Source organism: Camelus ferus, chromosome 12 (genome assembly GCF_009834535.1).
Source record: "Camelus ferus isolate YT-003-E chromosome 12, BCGSAC_Cfer_1.0, whole genome shotgun sequence".
NCBI lineage: Eukaryota > Metazoa > Chordata > Mammalia > Artiodactyla > Camelidae > Camelus > Camelus ferus.
Window position 1 is genome coordinate 9,857,210 of NC_045707.1, and position 19,470 is coordinate 9,876,679.

Here is a 19,470-nt window from a genome sequence, read left to right on the forward strand (position 1 = left end):
GGGATGTGAGGGCTCACACGTGACGGCCAAGAACCTGCAGACCTGGGTGGCAGGTGCCGCACAAAGCAGAGAGGGTTAATTAGAGCATGGGCTAACTGCCAGGATTCAATCCGGCGAGCACGAGAGACAGCCGAGCCCGACGCAAGCCAGACAGACTCAACACTTCCCTGGTCGTGAAAGGGGGCCCCTCGTTCTCTCTTTTGTAAGCCAAGCATCTATTATGCTCCAGGCATGATGCTGGTTGCTCATTAATTCGAATTCAGAAAATACAGAAGGAGGGAGAGTGATGCGTGGTGTCTGCCGAGCCAAACCTGCTTCCCAGCGTGAGCGCCCAGGATGGCCCCCGTGGCAGCGCCCGCTCAGTCGGGTGGCAACACAACTTGGGGGAATCTTTGTGCTGCTCGGGAGTGAACTCCCAAACGCACGAAACTCTGCCTCAGTTCACGCGGGGGTTGGGGAGTGGGGGGAGATGGGTGCTGGGGAGGCGGGCAAGGCCTCGCAGGGTAAAATGAGCCAGCAGCTGCCGTGCTGGTCTCCGGGGCGGGATGGCTGAGGTCAGGGACAGGACCACCCCCGCCAAGCTGGGATTGCCCTCCATCAGCGGAAGGACCCCTGGGCCCAGTCTCCGAGTCCTGCCTCCCACATGTGTCCAGAACTAGCCCCTGCCGCGTTTGCTGATGGACTGGGCGCTTGTGTGCGGCTGCGTCCCGGGAGTCCGTGCTGGGATCTCTGTGTGTGCCTGTGCATGTGTTTCTAGGTGTGTGTCCATGTGCATTTGTGTACACACGGGCATGTTCATAACTGGGCGCAGGCGCAAACGTGCACGTCTGTGTTTCCAGGTGTGCGTGCAGGTGCGTGTGTGTGCGTAACTGTGTGCTTATCAAGGGCTCTGACACCCCAGGAGAGGCTGGAAGGGGAGAAACAGACCACAGAACACCCCACAGGACACTCTGCCAGTGCAGCACTGGGGACCTGTGGGCGGGCACACCTGGCCTCAGCAAAGCCCTGGCCCCCCCCAGAAACACAGAACTATGGGGCCGGAGGTGGAGCCCCGGCTCCCGGCGTCACCCTTACGTGATGGAGTGGTTCCAGAACACACAGACGGGCTTGGTGCGCTCCTCGGTCTCCAGGAGGGTGTGCTCCACCAGGACGGGCCGCAGCAGGGGGCTGGGCGGCGGGGCCCCCTCGCTGTACACCACCGTGCTCACCACCGGCGTGTTAATGACGGGCCGGTTAGGCAGTCTGCGGGCGAGAAGCCAGAGCACAGGGCAGCCCCGGGTGCAAACCTGGCGAGGACATGGGACAGGGGTCTTTCCGGGGGGGTGGGGGGACCGAATGAAGGACACCAGCTCAGAGCGGCGGCCTCTGGAGAAGGTGCGGCTGGGGCGGCGGCGAGCTTGGTGAAGGTTCTGTCACTGACGGGCGAGCACAGGGACAAAGGTGGACTTGGGAAATTTAGAAATGAAGAAAGGATGTTGGGGCCCCTGACATATTAGCAACAGCAAAACACTGGGAATGTCGGAGACTTCTGATAAAAGGAAATGGGTGGAAGGATTACGGCTCAGAGACAATTTATCCAGTCACCAGGGAGGATGGATGAAGACCTCAGGCCAGGGCAGTATCTGGAAGGTGATATTAAGGTTGAAAAAGTGAGGCCTCCGGGGCGCCTGCCGCTGACCAGGCCCTGAGGCCCTTGGGCGGCTTTTGCTTCTCCAGCTGGTACTTACTGTGCTGCCCTCAGGGCTGGGCCCACAGGGGCTGGAGGCAGCCGGGTGTGCGAGGACGGCCCTCCCAGCAGGAGTTACACTGCTGAGCCCGGGGCCTGTGCTGGGGAGGGGCGTTCCTGGCAGAAACACCAGGAACAGCGCCTGTCTGGCAGACCCAGAACCTCTGTCCGAGGGACATCACACGGCAGAGATCCCTGGCCTTGGGCCAGGGTCACCATCTAGTGTCCTTATCCAGATGTTCCAGTGGTGGAGATTTTGACTCATGGAAGCTCAGAACCCTCTGGAAATCCCCTACTCCCCCACCCCTGTGCTCCTGGAACCAGCCTTACCTGAGGCTGCGGCGGTCGGGGTCATAGTGCTCCTGGCAGGAGCTGCCCCAGGGTCCGGTAGACGATGACCAGGGCGACAGCGAACTGGCCAGGCTCGTCCGGGTGCCTCTTCCGCCTCCTGAAAGGGGCCTCAGTCTGGGCGCTGGGCCTGCGGGCGTGTTGTCTGTGGGGTGGCCTTGCGACCGGCTGGTCTCACCGTGGGGCCCTCTGCAAGGTGAGCATAGAGTGAGGATGGGGGCCAGACACCTGCTTTCTACCTGAGCCAGTGCCTCCTGAAATCAACAGATGCTCCGTGGAAAACAGGAGGCGGTTCCTCAAAAGGTCAAACGCGGAGCCACGGCCTGCCCCCGCGACCCCACTTCTGGGTGAGTGCCCCGAGAACTGAAAACAGGGAATGACAGACACTTGCACACCCACGTCCACAGCAGCCGACAGGTGCAAGCAGCCCAGGTGCCCATCAACAGATGATGGACCAGCAAAATGTGGTCCGTCCACGCAAGGGACTAGCATTCAGCTTTAGAAAGGACAGGAGCGCTGACACAGGCTGCACCGCGGATGAACCGGAGGGCGTCATGCTCAGTGAAGAAGCCCGTCAAATACTGTGCGCTTCCACCTACAGGAGGGGCCTGGAACGGAACTCATGGAAAGGAGAACGGCGGTACCGGAGGCTGGAGGGGAACTGTGGGGCGTGGGTACTTAATCGGCGCAGCGTTTCAGGTTTGCAGGGTGAGAAAGTCCTGGCGGTGGACGGTGGTGACGGTTGCCCAAGAACGCGAGTGTCCTTAATGCTGCTGAGCCGCGTGCCCCAGCGGCGAGGTGGGCACGCTGCATGCTGGATGTCTTCCACCAGTCTTTAAACAGCAGCAGGTGGCACGTGACGACTGCCTGACGTCCGTGACCCAGTGCAGGGTCTCCACCCAGGGCGGCGCGGGGGCCACAGAGGAGGGACTACTAGAGTTCATGCGGGTTCGTGTCCCTCACTTTTCTTTCGGGTACCACGTGGGTGTGTTTTAAACTGTGCGTGCTTCGAGGGATACGAGAGGCCATGTGAGGACCTCATAAATAAATAAATGTACGTATTTTGGGGTGTACACACTTAAAATTTCTTGCCACTGATTGGAGCGTGCACCATGGATGCTGGAGGCCCTGGTTTAAACCCGAATGTCCCAGTCTGTGTGCCCCTCAGGGTTTGGCCCTCAGCCCTGCCCCACCAGCAGAGGACCACTTCCCTCCGCTCTCAGCTACCCTTGCAGGAGGTTCACAGCCACACTCACCCACATTTTCAACAACCCACAAAGTGCCCCTGGCCGTGCCTCGACCAGGAGTCATCTCTGCAAACATCCAGACCCCCCACCACCCAGCACACATGCCCAGAGCACGGGCCCAGGGGGGCAGGCGGCTGCGCCCTGAAGGTGGCTTCTGGGAGGGGCGACAAGGCTGGGGGACTGGGGGGGCCAGGAGGGGAGCCTGTGGGGGGCTGGAGGGTGCAGTGGGGGAGGGTCTCCCCTCTGCGCCTGTGATGGGGACAATGCAGGCAAAAGGCGAAGCTCAGAGCAGCTGATGGATCCCAGCCAACACCCTCTACCAGCCAGGGTCCGCCCCGAGGCAGCCACCCACACTTCTCATATCCCCCACCCCTGCTCAGGGCCGCGCTGGTCAGCAGCTGGTTAAAATCACTGGTTAGCCACACTCAGCCTGGTTAAAAGCACCGGTTAGCCACACCCAGGCTGGTCAGCAACACTGGTTGGCCATACTGAGGCTGGTTAACAGAACTGGTTAGCCACACCCAGGCTGGTCAGCAACACTGGTTAGCCACACTCAGGCTGGTTAACAGAACTGGTTGGCCACACTCAGGCTGGTCAGCAACACTGGTTAGCCACACTCAGGCTGGTTAACAGAACTGGTTAGCCACACTCAGGCTGGTCAGCAACACTGGTTAGCCACACTCAGGCTGGTCAGCAACACTGGTTGGCCACACTCAGGCTGGTCAGCAACACTGGTTAGCCACACTCAGGCTGGTTAACAGAACTGGTTAGCCACACTCAGGCTGGTTAGCAACACTGGTTAGCCACACCCAGGCTGGTCAGCAACACTGGTTAGCCACACTCAGGCTGGTTAACAGAACTGGTTAGCCACACTCAGGCTGGTTAGCAACACTGGTTAGCCACACTCAGGCTGGTCAGCAACACTGGTTAGCCACACTCAGGCTGGTTAACAGAACTGGTTAGCCACACTCAGGCTGGTTAGCAACACTGGTTAGCCACACTCAGGCTGGTTAACAGAACTGGTTGGCCACACCCAGGCTGGTCAGCAACACTGGTTAGCCACACTCAGGCTGGTTAACAGAACTGGTTGGCCACACTCAGGCTGGTCAGCAACACTGGTTAGCCACACTCAGGCTGGTCAGCAACACTGGTTGGCCACACTCAGGCTGGTCAGCAACACTGGTTGGCCACACTCAGGTGGTTAACAGAACTGGTTAGCCACACCCAGGCTGGTTAACAGAACTGGTTAGCCACACCCAGGCTGGTCAGCAACACTGGTTAGCCACACTCAGGCTGGTTAACAGAACTGGTTGGCCACACTCAGGCTGGTCAGCAACACTGGTTAGCCACACTCAGGCTGGTCAGCAACACTGGTTGGCCACACTCAGGCTGGTCAGCAACACTGGTTGGCCACACTCAGGTGGTTAACAGAACTGGTTAGCCACACCCAGGCTGGTTAACAGAACTGGTTAGCCACACTCAGGCTGGTCAGCAACACTGGTTAGCCACACTCAGGCTGGTCAGCAACACTGGTTAGCCACACTCAGGCTGGTTAACAGAACTGGTTAGCCACACTCAGGCTGGTTAGCAACACTGGTTAGCCACACCCAGGCTGGTCAGCAACACTGGTTAGCCACACTCAGGCTGGTTAACAGAACTGGTTAGCCACACTCAGGCTGGTTAGCAACACTGGTTAGCCACACTCAGGCTGGTCAGCAACACTGGTTAGCCACACTCAGGCTGGTTAACAGAACTGGTTAGCCACACTCAGGCTGGTTAGCAACACTGGTTAGCCACACCCAGGCTGGTCAGCAACACTGGTTAGCCACACTCAGGCTGGTTAACAGAACTGGTTAGCCACACTCAGGCTGGTTAGCAACACTGGTTAGCCACACTCAGGCTGGTCAGAAACACTGGTTAGCCACACTCAGGCTGGTTAACAGAACTGGTTGGCCACACCCAGGCTGGTCAGCAACACTGGTTAGCCACACTCAGGCTGGTTAACAGAACTGGTTGGCCACACTCAGGCTGGTCAGCAACACTGGTTAGCCACACTCAGGCTGGTCAGCAACACTGGTTGGCCACACTCAGGCTGGTCAGCAACACTGGTTAGCCACACTCAGGTGGTTAACAGAACTGGTTAGCCACACCCAGGCTGGTTAACAGAACTGGTTAGCCACACTCAGGCTGGTCAGCAACACTGGTTAGCCACACTCAGGCTGGTCAGCAACACTGGTTAGCCACACTCAGGCTGGTTAGCAACACTGGTCAACTACTCTCAGACTGGTTGACAACACTGGTTAGTGACATTCAGGGGGTCACTGACACTCGGGCCGGTCGGCAGCTCTGGCTTCGGGGTCAGCGGGGAGGTGGCTTTCACTGTTTCCCAGGGCCTGGCTGAGCGGCTTCTGGGAAGGTGCGTTTAGGAGCCACAGCTGGTGCCCTCGCCGGTCCGGCATCCCCACCCGCTCTCCTGCCTTGGCAGGCCGGTCACCCGACTGGGCCGCCCCAGCTCTTCCTTTGGGGGAAGGCAGCGCAGGCTGCGGGATTCTGCAGTGGAGGGCCCGATGCTCCCCAGATTGGGTGGTACTCCCAGGTTCCCCCTACCCCAACTTGGGCCAGACGCCACCCAGTCAAGTCAAGTGCATCTGCGGCTCCCACAAAGTGGAACCAACTCCGTAAGTTCTGCCTCGGCGTCCCCACTGCCCCTGCTGCCTCTCGCTCAGCTGCTTCTCTGAAGCAGGAGACGGGACGGGCTCCCAGGCAGCCCGCAGCAGCTCCAGGCCTCCAGGCCCCCTCCAGCAGGGCTGCCACCTCCCAGGAGCACCGCATGAGAAGCTGCAGCCGAAGATGCACCAGACAGCGCTCCTGGTCACAGTGTCCTCCCCGGAGCGTGTCACAGCCCGAGGGCACGCACAAGTGGGGACAGGCCCGCCCCTTCCCCGTGTCTCCTGGCCCCACGCGCATCGCTGGTCTAAAGCCCCAGTTTCTTCCATGACTGATTTGGCCCACTGTGTCTCCAACTAACCGGTCAGCTAGCAAGTGGGTACCGAGGTCCCTCTTGGGCAAAGCATCCAGGGTACCTCGCCCTAGCGGAAAAGGCAACACTCCCACGCTGTCTGGGTCAAGGGTGGGATGAGACCCTGCCTGGGACGAAGTCAGGGCCAAGAAGGGGTCTGGGCCAAGGGGGAAGCTCAGTGTCTGAGGAAGGAGGATGCTGGCTCAGTGCAGCCCGAAGGGGCAGGTGAGAGGTGGGCAGAGGCTCGGAGCCAAGCCCTGGGGCTGATGTGGTCACCCTGTAGGTGGCGGGGGGAGAAAGGGGTCACCTGGGTGGGACACCTAAGCCACTGGTGGGCCACTGAGGGGCCTGGGGGCTGGGCTGCACCCCCACACCCCTGGGAAGCTCACCCACATATGTGGCTAAGGGCATCTGAGTGCTTGCCCTCTGCGTCTCTGCCACATGGCGAGTCAGGTGTTTGGGAGGTTAGAGGCGAAAGGTCACAGAAGCCCCAGGGCCACATCTTCTCATCAGCAAAAGAACCAGCAGGTATGCTATGCAGTGACTGGTGGGTTACGTAAGTACCACACCGAATAAAATGCCGAGTCCCGGCTGAGCCTCAGCAGGCGGCTTCCCGGGGACAGCACAGAAGCAGGGCTTTCCGGGAGCAAACTAGGCTCCCAGGAGAGGGGGACTCGGTGGTCAGTTCAGAAGCAGAAACACTGACGCTGTCGCAGAGAAAAGGCCCAGTTTTAGGTCAAGACACTAAACAATCTGAGCTTATATACATTCACAGCTGCCTTCCTCACTGCAGAGGATGCCTTCTAAGACCCCAGTGGATGCCTGAGACCACAGGTAGAACCAAACCCGATATATGGTGCATTTTTTTCTGTACATACATAGCCATGGCAAAGTTTAATTTGTACATTTGACATGTGGAGAAGTTAATAACAATAACAAATAATAAAATGGAACAATTATAAAAATATCCTGTCACAGAAGTCATGTGAATGGGGTCTCTTTCTTCCTCTCTCAGAATATCTTATTGTACCCATTTAATGCTTTTCCACCTTAGCCAAGGACTCATCGCACCGCAGCTGTAACTTTTGCAGTTTTAGGTGTGACAGCAAAACTAGTAAGAATTTCTTTCTCCTTCCTCACTATTCCACAGATAGAAGGTTTGTTCTTACCGCAGATCTTAACAAACTCAGCATCCAATTTTTTTTCTTTCCTTATTTAGTGGAGAGTTTTCGCCCTCTCCCTTAAAGGGAGGGCTTCCTGGCTTCCCTTTGGTATATCTGACTTGCCAGCATCACAACCCCTGCTCCCTGGGGCTATTACTGAGTAGACAGGGTCACCTGAACACAAGCACTGTGATACTTTCACAGCGGACCTGATCACCACAATGGCTACTAAGTGACCAGCGGGCAGGGGGTGTGCTGGACAAATGGATGATTCACCTCCTGGGTGGGCTGGGGCCGGCTGGCCTGAGTTCTCATCACCCTTACTCAGAACGGCGTGCAATTTAAAGCATGAGTTGTTTACTTCTGGAACTTTCCAGACCACGGTTGACCTTGGGTCACTGAAACCTCAGAAGCCACAGCTAAAGGGGGGAAGACTGTACCTCACTTCTGAGGACGGCTGTGAACCAAACACACTGCTGAACGGGGAAAACCCAAATCCACCCCAAGTAAACTCAATTTGTAAGACTGGGTCAGGGGTCAAGCTTGAGCCTACATCAGTTGTAAAACCCCCTTTACAAGTTTTTAGGACGCCTGAATTCATACTCATATGACTGACAAAAACAAATTTACCAAAAACATTTCAAATTTTAAAACTGTCCATTACAGAACTTGATGTCTTCAAGCCCCTGTTTGGGGGGAGACATTTCCAGTAGCTGGAGTGTATCTGTGAAAACTACTTTAAGAAAATTCAGAACGTTTAAGCCGTTTGGTGTTACAGGCTTAACCCAGGACTGGAGACTTGGCCACGGACGGCTTCTGGTTTGGGTTTTCTGAGGGGTCGGGGGGAAGTCTAAAATTTCACCTTCGTGGAGAGGCAAGTGTTCACTGCAGAGGGAAGACTAGCTCACACACGGTTTAGATGTTCCCTCGTTCATCACGTTACGAACTGGCCAAGTGTTTGTAAGGAACCCCATCGCCTTTGGGTCTGCCGCCAGCGGGGCCGGCGCGGGAGCAGGGCAGGTGTGCGCATGCGCGGCCGGCTCGCGCCGGGAGCGGCCCGGCCTCCCCGCCGCGCCCGCGGGCGCCGCCCTCCGCCGCCGGGCGCCCGCCCCTCTCAGCGGCTTTACCTTTTCTCTCGGGTGGTTTGAAGAAGTCCGGCGAGAAGAAGACCGAGGACTCCAGGTCTTTCGGGAACTTGCCCCGAAGGTCCTCGAACCGCGGCACCCTGGCTCCGGTGAAGTTGAACTTGTTGAAGACGTCGACAGCGAGAACTGCGCGGACAGGTGCATCCATCACGCGCGGCTCCCGGGCCTTCCCGCGCGGAGCCCGCCCGGACCCTTGCCGTCCCGCCCGACGGGAACGGCGGTCCCCGATCATCTCTGACACGGAGCCTCCGTCCACCTTCTTGCGTTCTCTAAACCTGCTGGGCCCCAGGTGGGGTGCCTAGCCTTGGAGAAACACGGGCCACGTGCCTTGGAGCTCGGGGGGCGGGACAGAGAGCAGGGCGCCCCCGGCCCCCACCGCAAGGGCATGTCACCTCCCTGCTCCTGTGTCCCTGCCAGGTTGTAGAGATGGACTGTTACAGAATCAACAGATCTTAGAAACCCTAATTCTCTCTGCCTCCATCTGGAGGGGACAACTGGGCAGGCGCTAAGACATCAGAAGGGGCTCAGCATTTGTATGTGTTTGCCGACAGGCCAAGTCTGAGGCTGTGCCTTTCCGTCAGTGCTGACGGCCACTGCTCTGAGGGCCTGATGACGAAAAGGCTGACTGTCATCCCCGCGGGTCCAGGGTGACCCCTAAGTCATCCGCTGAGCTGTCCAATTCAACTCTGCCAATGGCAAGGGTGCCCTCGAGTTACTGCATGAGACGGGCTGTGCTCCCACCTGAGACTCTGGGTGGCCAGCGTTGGTGGGAGCCTTGGAATGTGGGAGGCAGGGCATAGGCAGGAGCCAACGGCCCCGTGGAAACGGGAGGATGGACAGGGATGACCAGCAGCCTAAGCACAGGGAGATCTAAGGAGAAAGGTCTTGGCCCAGCACAGGGGGATGGTCCCAACCCCAGAGGATCAGGGATGGACGCTGGAGGGGGTGCGGGCAGAGGTGGGCGGCAGACTTGGCCCAGACCTGCCTGAGGGCTCTGGAAGGGGCTGGGAGGCAGGCTGCACCAGGTGCCCATGTCCCGTCCAACCCTTGTCCAGCTCTGCAAGGCTCTCTCCAGGGACAGAAGCAGGAATGCCGTGGCGCTCACCCTGCTGTCCTGCCCTAGTAAAGACAGGGTCCCGAACCCACCTCCACCCCAGTGCAGGGCAGGTGGGATCCTGGGCTCAGGTGGGCCTGAGAGGTGCAGACCTGCCTGAACATCTCTGGGTTAAAGGCTCAGGCTCTTCCGGTGATAGACAATTGGGTAAATCAAGAGGCGACGCCCCAAGAAAAGGCAGTCCTTTGGTCCTGCCTGAGTCCCCGATGTGCGGGCTTAATAAGCAATTGCGGGAGGAAACCAGCTGCCCCGATGGTAGGAGGGCCCTCCAGGGACTTCGCTGCTCTGTCCTTGCAGGTGGGGCTGGTTCTAGCCTCGGGGCTTCCTCCCCAGGAAAGAAGCCAACTGCTTAGCCCTGACCCCTGGAGCAGCACATCCTAGGCCCTCGGGGTGACTTGGTCCACAGGTGTTTGCTTTGCTAATAGCTCAGCTCCCAGCCAGGGAGAGATGCATTCCTCCTCCGCCCAGGTGTCAGCTGCCTGTCCCTGTCCCTCCCTGGGCCTGTGCATCTGAGTGAGCCTGCAGGCTGGTCCTGCGGCCAGACCCTCCCCAGCCACTTCCCTGGACAGCCCTACACCCAGCTCTGAAAGACCGCAGACCACCAAGATCTTGCCAGAGTGCTGACCCTTTCCCAAGAGATGGCTGAGCCCCAGGGTTCCGCCAGCGCAGTGCCCCCACCGCCCGCGTGCTGGCCCGCAGCCTTACTCATGTTGGAGGTGACAATGACAAAAGGCCTCAGGTAGGTCTTCCGCAGGTTGCGGGCCACGTTGCTGAGATAGGCCTCGAAGCGCCTCAGCAGGCGCGCGGTGCCCCCCTCACTCCGCTGGATCTGCTCCCACGCGGCCCTGGTGCTCGGGGCCAGGAGCGCACTGCCCGCGCGGATGACGTCCTGGTCAGACAGACAGATGGCACTCACGTCACACATGCGGCCAGCCCGTGGAGGCCTGGCTCACTCACTGGGGCACAGGCTCTAGAAGGCATTCTGCTCTCAGGACCAGGCGGGGCCAGGACAGAGATGGGCAGAGACTGGGGGTGGTTTCATCTCAAAGGCGGGAGACGGGTGTCAGCGGGGAAAGCTTTCTGGGGGTCTCGCCATGTGCATCCCGAGACACAAAGGGGAGAAGGCACCTCTTAGTAGCTGCGTGCCCTTGGCTCCCTGTGCCTCAGTTTCCTTAACTGTAAAATGGGGCGAGAGCTGAGCTACATCACAGGATGCAGGGAACAGTGGACTAATTCACGTAAACCACCGAGAACACTGGCGCCTACGAAGCGGTCAGCTGACGGCGGCCATCACTGCCAGCATCATCAAGTCTGTGAACTGCACGTTCCGTTCCTTCCCCAAAACACTCCTAATGCTCGTAATCAGTTTTGCTGGTCCCTGCACTGGTCTGGGCACACATTTGAAAAGGGCAGTCATTTCTTGAGGACACTGGACATGACCATGATTCACAGTCGAGTGAGGGCTCCCGGCTGTCCTCCAGCCTCAGCTGGACACCCGAGCTTGCAGCTCATCCGGGACACGTGGCGCTTCCTGTCTGCCCGCCTCCCTCCTACCTCGTGGAAGGTGGCATCCCGCGTGGCCGCCAGCTCGAAGCCCTGCTGGCCGCTCTCGTGCAGCAGGACGTGGGCCAGCAGCTGGTAGGCCGTCCGCACGTCGCTGCCGAAGAGTGTGTCTGGCTGCTGCGTGGCGTTGCGCAGCGCCTGGGCCAGCCGCAGGGACCGGTCGCTGTCCATCCACGTCTCATTCCGGCTCAGCTTCTCGTTCTGGAACAGGGAGCGAGCACGGTGTCTGCAAACCCACAGCTGTCCTGGGCCCCTCTTGTCACTCAGAACCCGCTACTCTCCAGGGGAAATGTCCTCGTCAGAAGAGAATTTAAGAATCCCAAACCCCCAAGGTGAACTCAGGCCGATGACAGTGGCACGAGACAGGAGCATTTGTCAGGCCAAAAAGTGCTTGGAAAAAGACACCAAGTGGAAGAAGGGAGAGAGGATGACGCAGTGAGCCAAGAGCGGAGGGCAGGGAGGTGGCTGGGACACGGGGACCCTGCATCCACAGGCTCAGACGCAGAGCAGGTTCTGAAAAGGAAAGAGGAGATGGCTGCCACAGGTGCCCTGAACAGATGTGATTTTCTAGGGCCATGCTGGGCTGGGACCAGCACGATCCTGGCTGCCTGGTCGCCCACCCCTTCCTGGAACCGCATACACACACACGTCCCACGGGTGCAGCCTACCAGGGCTTTGAGGTCCACAAAGGAGGCGGTAGTGCAGTTAAAGAGCTCCGGGGGTAGCCAGCCCTTCTCCCCGCTGCAGTGCCGGACCGCGTTTCCTAGCGAGCAGAGACACACACAGACACACAGAGACACACACAAATCCTGAAATCTGAATTGTTAATTCACCCCTCGGCTGGCCCAGGACCAGCAGGTGCCACAGCCACGAAGCCAACACAGCTCTCTTTTCTCAAGCCTGGGGCCACGTCTACAGCTGCCTGACGTTCACAACAGGCCTTACAGTTGGCCTGAGCTGCCCAGCAACTAGGAGTGCACATCTGAGCAAATCCAAGAAAGCAGAGATCACTGAGTGGCTGGCGGAGGACCCACCACGTCTGCACGCACTGCCCACCTGCCGGGGTCCGAGGGAGGGCTGCGTGCATCCCTTGCACCATCTCCAGGACCTCCCCATGCCCCTTTGAGGCACAGGCACAGCTCCTGTCCCCCTTTTACAAAGAGATCCCAACTCTGTGAATGGTGAGCAGCTTCCCTGGGTCCCCCGGCCACTACGCTCTCCATGTTTTCATCATGCTCTTTCCAGGTTTTGTCATTTACGACTGAGGAAAAAGTTCTTACTCCCCTCAGCTGGCTAAAGAAACAGCTTCAAACACGGAACAACCCGTGACTGCGATGCCTCGGCCAGCTCTCCCGCACGCCACACGCCTCCATCTGACGTCCTGCCTGGAATGGACCCACAGCCACACACCGTGGTACTTACCCACTGACCCTTTGGGGCACGGCACCGCAGCTGGCTGCCCGAACTTGGTCTGTGGCCACCAAATGCCAGCCTCAAATGCCCTGGGACATCCGTTGTAGATCACTAGGGCACAGAAGAAGGAAGGCCCTCAGCCCAGCACGGCCGTGCCCACAAACGCCTCCCACAGCCCTCTACAAACCCCTCCTGGGAGGGGGCCCTGCCCCCACCAAGAACGGGACCCCTCGCATCTCCCCCATTTGTGTCAAAACCGGGGAGGTGGTGACCCAGGCTCCGACCACGCATCCTGGAGGGCCAGGTAATAGAAGGTCAAGCAGACCCTGTTGGACCATGAGGCCGCAAGGATCCTCCATACCCCAGGGGTATGTGGTACACACACTCACACACACACACACTCACACACACACACACACAGACACACAGTGGCCCATCCCTGCCCTGCCGCCTCAGGGCGTCCAGGGCATTGCTGACCTTCACAGCCAAGGACCGTGACCTCGGCGAAAGGGTTGTCGCAGCGGTTGCACTGGCGGCCGACGACGCCGGGCTTGCAGGTGCACTGGCCAGAGTCCATGTCGCAGGCGCGGCTGTGGGAGCCGTGCGGGAAGCAGTCGCACGGCAGGCAGGCGTCCTGCTCTGGGGGCCGGTAGTAGTTCTCCTGCAAAGGCCAGAAGCGGCCCGGGACCTCAGACGCGGGCAGAGGCCCTGCCTCTGGGGGACCAGAGGGCCCAGCCCGGCTGCCCGGGATCAGCGCTGCCCTCTGCCCAAGGTCTCCGGCCGGAGGCTCCGGACGGACAGCTGTGTCCTCAGGGAGACTCTCCCTCTCTCATGTCCCAGCAGACGCTCACTGTGGGCCCCTCTGTCCTAAAAAGGACCAGAGATTCAAATGGACACCTATGCAAAAGGGTGCCGGCAGGGCTGATGGATTTTTTTTTTTCCTTTTTTAATTGTGAGAAATCAGAAGCTGCCTGCAGGTGGTCACTGGGCAGGTCAGGGCGAGGTCAAGGGCATGGGCTTCAGTTTTGCAAAGTCATGGATTTAGTCCCAGTTTGGCTGTTCACTGGCCACATTGCCCTTGCCAGGTCACTTGGCCTCCCGAGGTCCAAGGGTCTCCTCCCGAAAGCGGGGGCAGGCTGTGACTTCGGCAGACTCGTGGCCAGTGACGCAGTGACACGGGCTTCTGTGTCCAGCAGAGACATGGGACAATCCCACAGGAGGTCCAATTGTGTGTCTTTCAGTGCCTGGAGGAGCCACTAAATATGTATGGTCACTCTGGGAGGGGTCACAGGGGTCATGTTTACTGCCTTTTCTGCATTTTCTATGTATTTTTTCTTTAAAAAAAGTTTAATTTTTATTTTTTGATTTACACTTGTATTAGCTTCTGGTGTACAGTCTCATGGTTCAGTTACACGTATATATACGTATTCTTTTTCATAACAGGCCACTACAAGCCATTGAGTGTAGTTCCCTGGGCTACTTTCTGTAATTTTTTATGGAAAAAAACTCTAAGCGTGTTTCCCCTAGCGCCCTCCCCACTTTCCTCCTGCCCACGTATGCCACGGCCACCGCCTTGGGCCACGTGGCTTGTGGGGTCCACAAGGGCCCTTGTGATTTTTCAGGAGAAAAGCCACACACAGAGGCACACGTGGGACATGACAGACGTTAGACAGAGTGCTGGGGGCGTCAGAGCTGCCCTTCCTGGGTCAGCACACCCGGCCACATGACAGTGTGTCCCTCTGAGTGGTTACAGACAGAACTTCCCTCTGGGCTTCAAGTTGCCCACAGCTCATGTGCGACACATCCTGAAGGCATGGGGTGTTTCCCGGGAGGCCGAGGGGGCCAGGGTTCCGTGTGATCTGGACTGAGAACACTGCAGCTCGTTCCAAGACCACGAGGAGGTGGCCCCCACCCCACCCGGGAGTGTCAGGCACCTGAGGTGGGGGTGTGGGCTGAGCTCCTCATACTTTGCATTCTGGTCCTCGCTGAGTGCTGGTCTGATGAGAGAAAACGGCCCACCGGCAGAACCACAGCTGACAGAGATGATGCCAGACTCACAGAAACTGCTTGCTTTCTGGGGACCATGTGTGGGGCTGGGGACTTGAGTTCCCACGGTTGGAGCCAGCGCACAGGTGAAAACCGGGCCTGGGGCACGCACACTGCGCGGGGGGCAGTGAAGACACTGGGCCCTGTTAGCAGATGAGTGTGTGTGTGCAGGTGTCCAGGGAGACGTGTGTGCAGGTGCGTGTGCGCCCACCCGCAGCCTGGCCTCACCTTGCACTGACACTGTCCGCTGGTCTTGTTGCAGTCGGGGTCGAAGCCTTTGTTGACCGCACAGTGGCAGGGTCCACACACGGGGTTCCCCCACCAGCCTTTGGGGCATGGAAGGTCGATCCTGTTGGGAAAATTTGGGAAGGAGAGGAACCCTGGAGGCCTGGGCCTTGGCTGGTCTACTTCTGGGCACCTTCCTCCCTCTTGAGTGATCTGTTTCCCCCTCGGTGCCCCCCCCCCACAGGACTTAGAGTTTCGCATTGTATGCCCAGACTTTCGGGCCGCCCTTCTGGAATGTTCTACCATTCCTGTTCCTAAGTTTAAGGATACTGTTCCTTAAAATAGTTTGTCTTTTCATATTTTTTCTTTTACCTGGAAGACAGAGGTGAGTACCCCCAACTCAGCTTCCAAAACGCCCAGCTCACAGGGAGTGGGGCGCTCAGTGACAGCTAGCCAGCCCCTAGGCTGGCTCTTCATAATCCAGCTCTCCCAGAGCAGAATGAACCCAGCTGCCCTGACAACCTCCTTCCAGGACCCAGGCATCCGCCAGCACAAGACACCCAGTGGGATTTGCAGCATCAGTGGTCCCCAGATCCCCGGGGCAGATGCTGACCACATCCCCACGGATGCTCAGAGCAGCCTTTCCAGGGAGGCAGAGCAGCTCCGTGCACCCCCAGGTGGACCCAGTGGGCTCAGAACCGCACTCCGGCCCAGTCCTGCCCTCGAGAAAGCCCAGCAGACCCTGAGATGGGCAGCGTCCCCGGTGACGGTGCCAGGCCCCTCCGACGCGCTGGCTGCTGCCTGCGGCCGTCACCCCAGCCTGGCTCCCAGCTGGACCGCTCACCTGAGGGTCACCTGCTGACCTGCCTGCCTGTAGGAAGTCCCCTTCCCCCCACGTGTCCTTCAGGCTCCTCAAAATGAGTGCTACCCTGTGTTTAGAATCCTGGCTAACAATGTTCCCTCCGCCCACCCCCATACCCACTCATTCATCTAACCAGCAATTTTCTTTTTTAGCAGAGGGACTGGGGATTGAGCCCAGGACCTCGCGCATGCTAAGCACGCGCTCTACTGCTGAGCTGTACCCACCCCCTACAACCAGCAGTTATGAAGTCCTGACCTTGTATACACTAGGGACATAAAAATGACCCGGACAGGGTTGGGGCTCCAGTCTGGCATTTACTGACCCACATTTATCACGTAGGGAGCGCAGACCCTCGGGATCATACCCCTCCCCACTGCCTCCTCAGCCCTGCACTGCGGGCCACACCAGCCTCAGGGACGTCACAGCCTCCTGGCTGCGCCCCTTGCCTCTGCCTTCCGTCTGCTTAAACCACACCCCACGCGTGAGCCAGGGGTGCTTTGACACCAAGACCTGATACGCCACTTTTCTGCTGGGCCCCCACGGCCCCTCAAAAGCTAAGCTCTGTTCCTGGGTTGCAGGCAGGCCCCCACCCAGGCCTGTGTCTCCCCAGTGCAGAACATGCCTGGGACAGCACACGCCAGCTCTGCCCGGGGACTCTGCCTGCTCGCTCATCAGACCAGCCTCATCCCATCACTGCTCTCCAGCTAAGCCCCATTGGTTCCCCAGGAACGCCCTCTCCCTGCAGCCTCCCTGACTCCCATCCCGCCATCACCCAGCGGGCTGTGCAGTACCAAGGGCACTGGCTGCCTCCCGCTCACAGGTGGGGTTACGGCACACTCGTCCCCACTGCACCGACACGGCTCCTGCTCCAGGAAGGATGGCACTGGCCGAGGACCGCCAGCCATGACTGCATCACCACCCAAGGGGCTGGAGTCTTGATGTGTGAAGACTCTAGCGGCCCCACCTGCCAGAACGTGATCCACCTGTGATGACTACACACCTGGGCTCCTGGGGCCTGGAGAGCACGAGGCTCCCCGATGAGCTGCACCAGGACCACGTGCAGTCAGGTGATTGCAACCCCGCGACTCGAAAGATCAATGTGTCCTGTGACTACATGCATCTTCCTGCATCTCAGCGCCTGCCTGCTCTGTGCGCAGCAGGGCGCTAGATAAACGAGTCACGTTGTACGTTTCTGGGGTGGAAATGTGCTCAAACTGGGTTAGTGTGAGACGCCCAATTGGATTCTCACTTACATCACACCCAATTGAAAAAAACATGTCCCTGTGATCCAGATTCATGTGTATTTGGGGTTTAAACAACAGACCAGGTCAGGGGAAGCAGCCGCGGGGACCCTGGAGTGGGGGGCGTCCGCTCACTTGTTCTCGCAGTACTGCCCGTAGTGGCCGGACCCGCACTCGCACACGTAGCCCCGCGGGGACTCCGGGCTGTGCACGCAGGCCGCGACGTGCTTGCAGGGGTTCACGTGACACGCATCCACGCACTTCCTCCCGAAGTACCCTGCAGGGACAGGCCAGCGTTACCCCACCCAGACCCCGCCTCTGGCGTTGCAAGCCCGCCTCCCGGACCGAGACCCCCTATGTTAGGATCCTCCAGCAGTCTCCCCGAGACTCGGCTCCCCACGCCGCTCCACAAAGGAAAGCAGCCACGTCCCTTGGAGTCCCAGGAAACACAGACACCCAGCGGGTGGGTCAGACCTGAGACGCGGCGTTGAGAGCCTCCGAGGCCGCCCCCGCCCAGGAGGGAGGGGCACACGGGGAGCAGGCCCCAGCCGAGCACGAGCACGACTGCATCCCCTGAGTGCAGGGGCGGTTGCAAAGTGTTATTTTTCAGCGTGTGCTTTTCACTTAGTCTCCCCAACGTCGTGTGTGCCAGGAGGTGCAGCCGGGAGTGTCCCCTGTGCCCCCAGTGAAGAGGCAGGAAGAGAGGGCCACTCCCAGTTGCAAAACAAAGCTCAGGGCGCCAGGGACCCACAGGGCGGGGATGGGGAAGCCAGTGCGGAGACTCAGCTTCCACCGCCAGAGCCGTCGCCCTCCACTGAGCGGCATCAGGGAACGGGCCGTGGGCGCCCACCTCTGTCGCAGACGCAGGAGTAGCCGTCCCAGGTGTTGTGGCAGCGGCTGTGCTGCGGGCAGGGGCTGGAGGAGCACGGGTCCTCCACGTCACAGCCGTCCTGCACCCTGACCTTCAGGGCGTCATTCATGTTCAGCGTGGCGATGTTGGTGGCCGTCTCCCCCATCCTCACTCCCTGCATCAGAAAAGGGCAACCAGGGTCAGTCCCAGGGCCCTGGGGCTGGAGGAACCCCGAAAGGTAACCAGGGGTTAAGGGAACCTCAAATTCTCTGGGGTCTCCCATTTCAAAAGCGATGATGCCTCATTTATGAAGTGCTGAGACTTGTCGGGGGAGGGGAGCAGAGGGTGTCGGGGTGAGGGCAGGAGTAAGGGCACTTCTCCATCCATCGGCTCTGGGTCCCAGGCAGGGGACAGGCCACCTGGAATGGAGACGGAATGAGTCCTTGTTCTGCTAAGTCCATGGTGAGAGTCACAAAGGAAGGATGACGTGGATGGTGGGAGGGCATGGTGGCTGATGAAGGTGGGAGGGGCGGATGTGCAGGGGGGGCGTCCCGGGGTGGGGGCGACCATGTGAGGCACGCGGGGCCAGCTCACCGGAGTGCGGCGGCGCAGGCAAAGGAACTAAGGAGTTATTTCCTGCAGTGGGGGGCCGGGGGCGAGGGGAGCAGGAAGACGTGACTGTGACTTTACAAACAGCTCCTCCGGCTGCTGCTAGAATGACGGGTCTTAGGGACGAGCCGGGGACCCGTTCGTGAGCCTGGGGGGTGCAGGCGGCGAGGGACGGACTCCGGACAGGACTCGAAGGCAGAGCTGCGGGTGGACGACCGTGGTGTGATGCGGGGAGGGTGCGGGAGGGGAACGGGGAGCCTGGGGAGGGAGGAGGGCTCTAAGTGGAAACAGGGTGTGTCAGAGTTGGGTTGGCAATAGACAACTATTCATTTACTGAAAACTAGAGGACACCCAATGACACCCACTGCAGTGCTGGCCATCCCTGGGTCGGCCCTGGGGGCCGGGGTGGCGGGGAGGGTGGCGGCGACAGGCACTCGCACCTTCATGCAGCCCCGGAAACCACGGTGCACGGAGACCTTGTCTTCAGACACGCCACCCACGATGATGCTCCTCATTCTCAGCCCGGGAAGCTGGTTTCCTATCTGCACCGTCTCCTGCATGAGAAAAGGGGGAGACTTCCACCATCCGGAAACTTCTGGCTGGGAGGAACGTGCTCAAAGGCTGACATACAGTCTGGCAGGCAGACTCCCCACAGCCCGGGGACATCTGTGCCTCCAGACAGGACCCGGCTCAGCCTGCTTATGGAGAACACAGCTGTCTGTGTGGGACGGGCGGGGTGCAGGAGCCAGGCCAGGGGACACATGTCTGCACCCTGGCCCAGCCCAGATGGGCAGCTGGGGGTGCCGCAGGCAACCCTCCCATCTCTGCGATGGGCGCCACTAACAGGCCACTGTTTGCGAAAGCTTGGGAAGCTAGAAAGGTGACAGCGAGTGGAGAAC

General features: G+C 59.4%; 1 protein-coding gene across 1 annotated transcript in view; it reads right to left on the bottom strand.

Annotated features, from left to right (window-relative positions):
• The window catches only part of CELSR1 (cadherin EGF LAG seven-pass G-type receptor 1), a 135,207-nt gene that overhangs the window by 18,035 nt on the left and 97,702 nt on the right, over window positions 1–19,470 (bottom strand). The window contains 14 exon segments of the mRNA XM_032492465.1: window positions 1,075–1,242; window positions 2,057–2,088; window positions 2,090–2,203; window positions 2,205–2,263; window positions 8,631–8,774; window positions 10,468–10,651; window positions 11,317–11,526; window positions 11,994–12,088; window positions 12,748–12,849; window positions 13,216–13,399; window positions 15,013–15,133; window positions 17,248–17,389; window positions 17,963–18,137; window positions 19,012–19,125. Of these exon segments, the coding sequence (XP_032348356.1) occupies window positions 1,075–1,242; window positions 2,057–2,088; window positions 2,090–2,203; window positions 2,205–2,263; window positions 8,631–8,774; window positions 10,468–10,651; window positions 11,317–11,526; window positions 11,994–12,088; window positions 12,748–12,849; window positions 13,216–13,399; window positions 15,013–15,133; window positions 17,248–17,389; window positions 17,963–18,137; window positions 19,012–19,125 (1,844 nt within the window).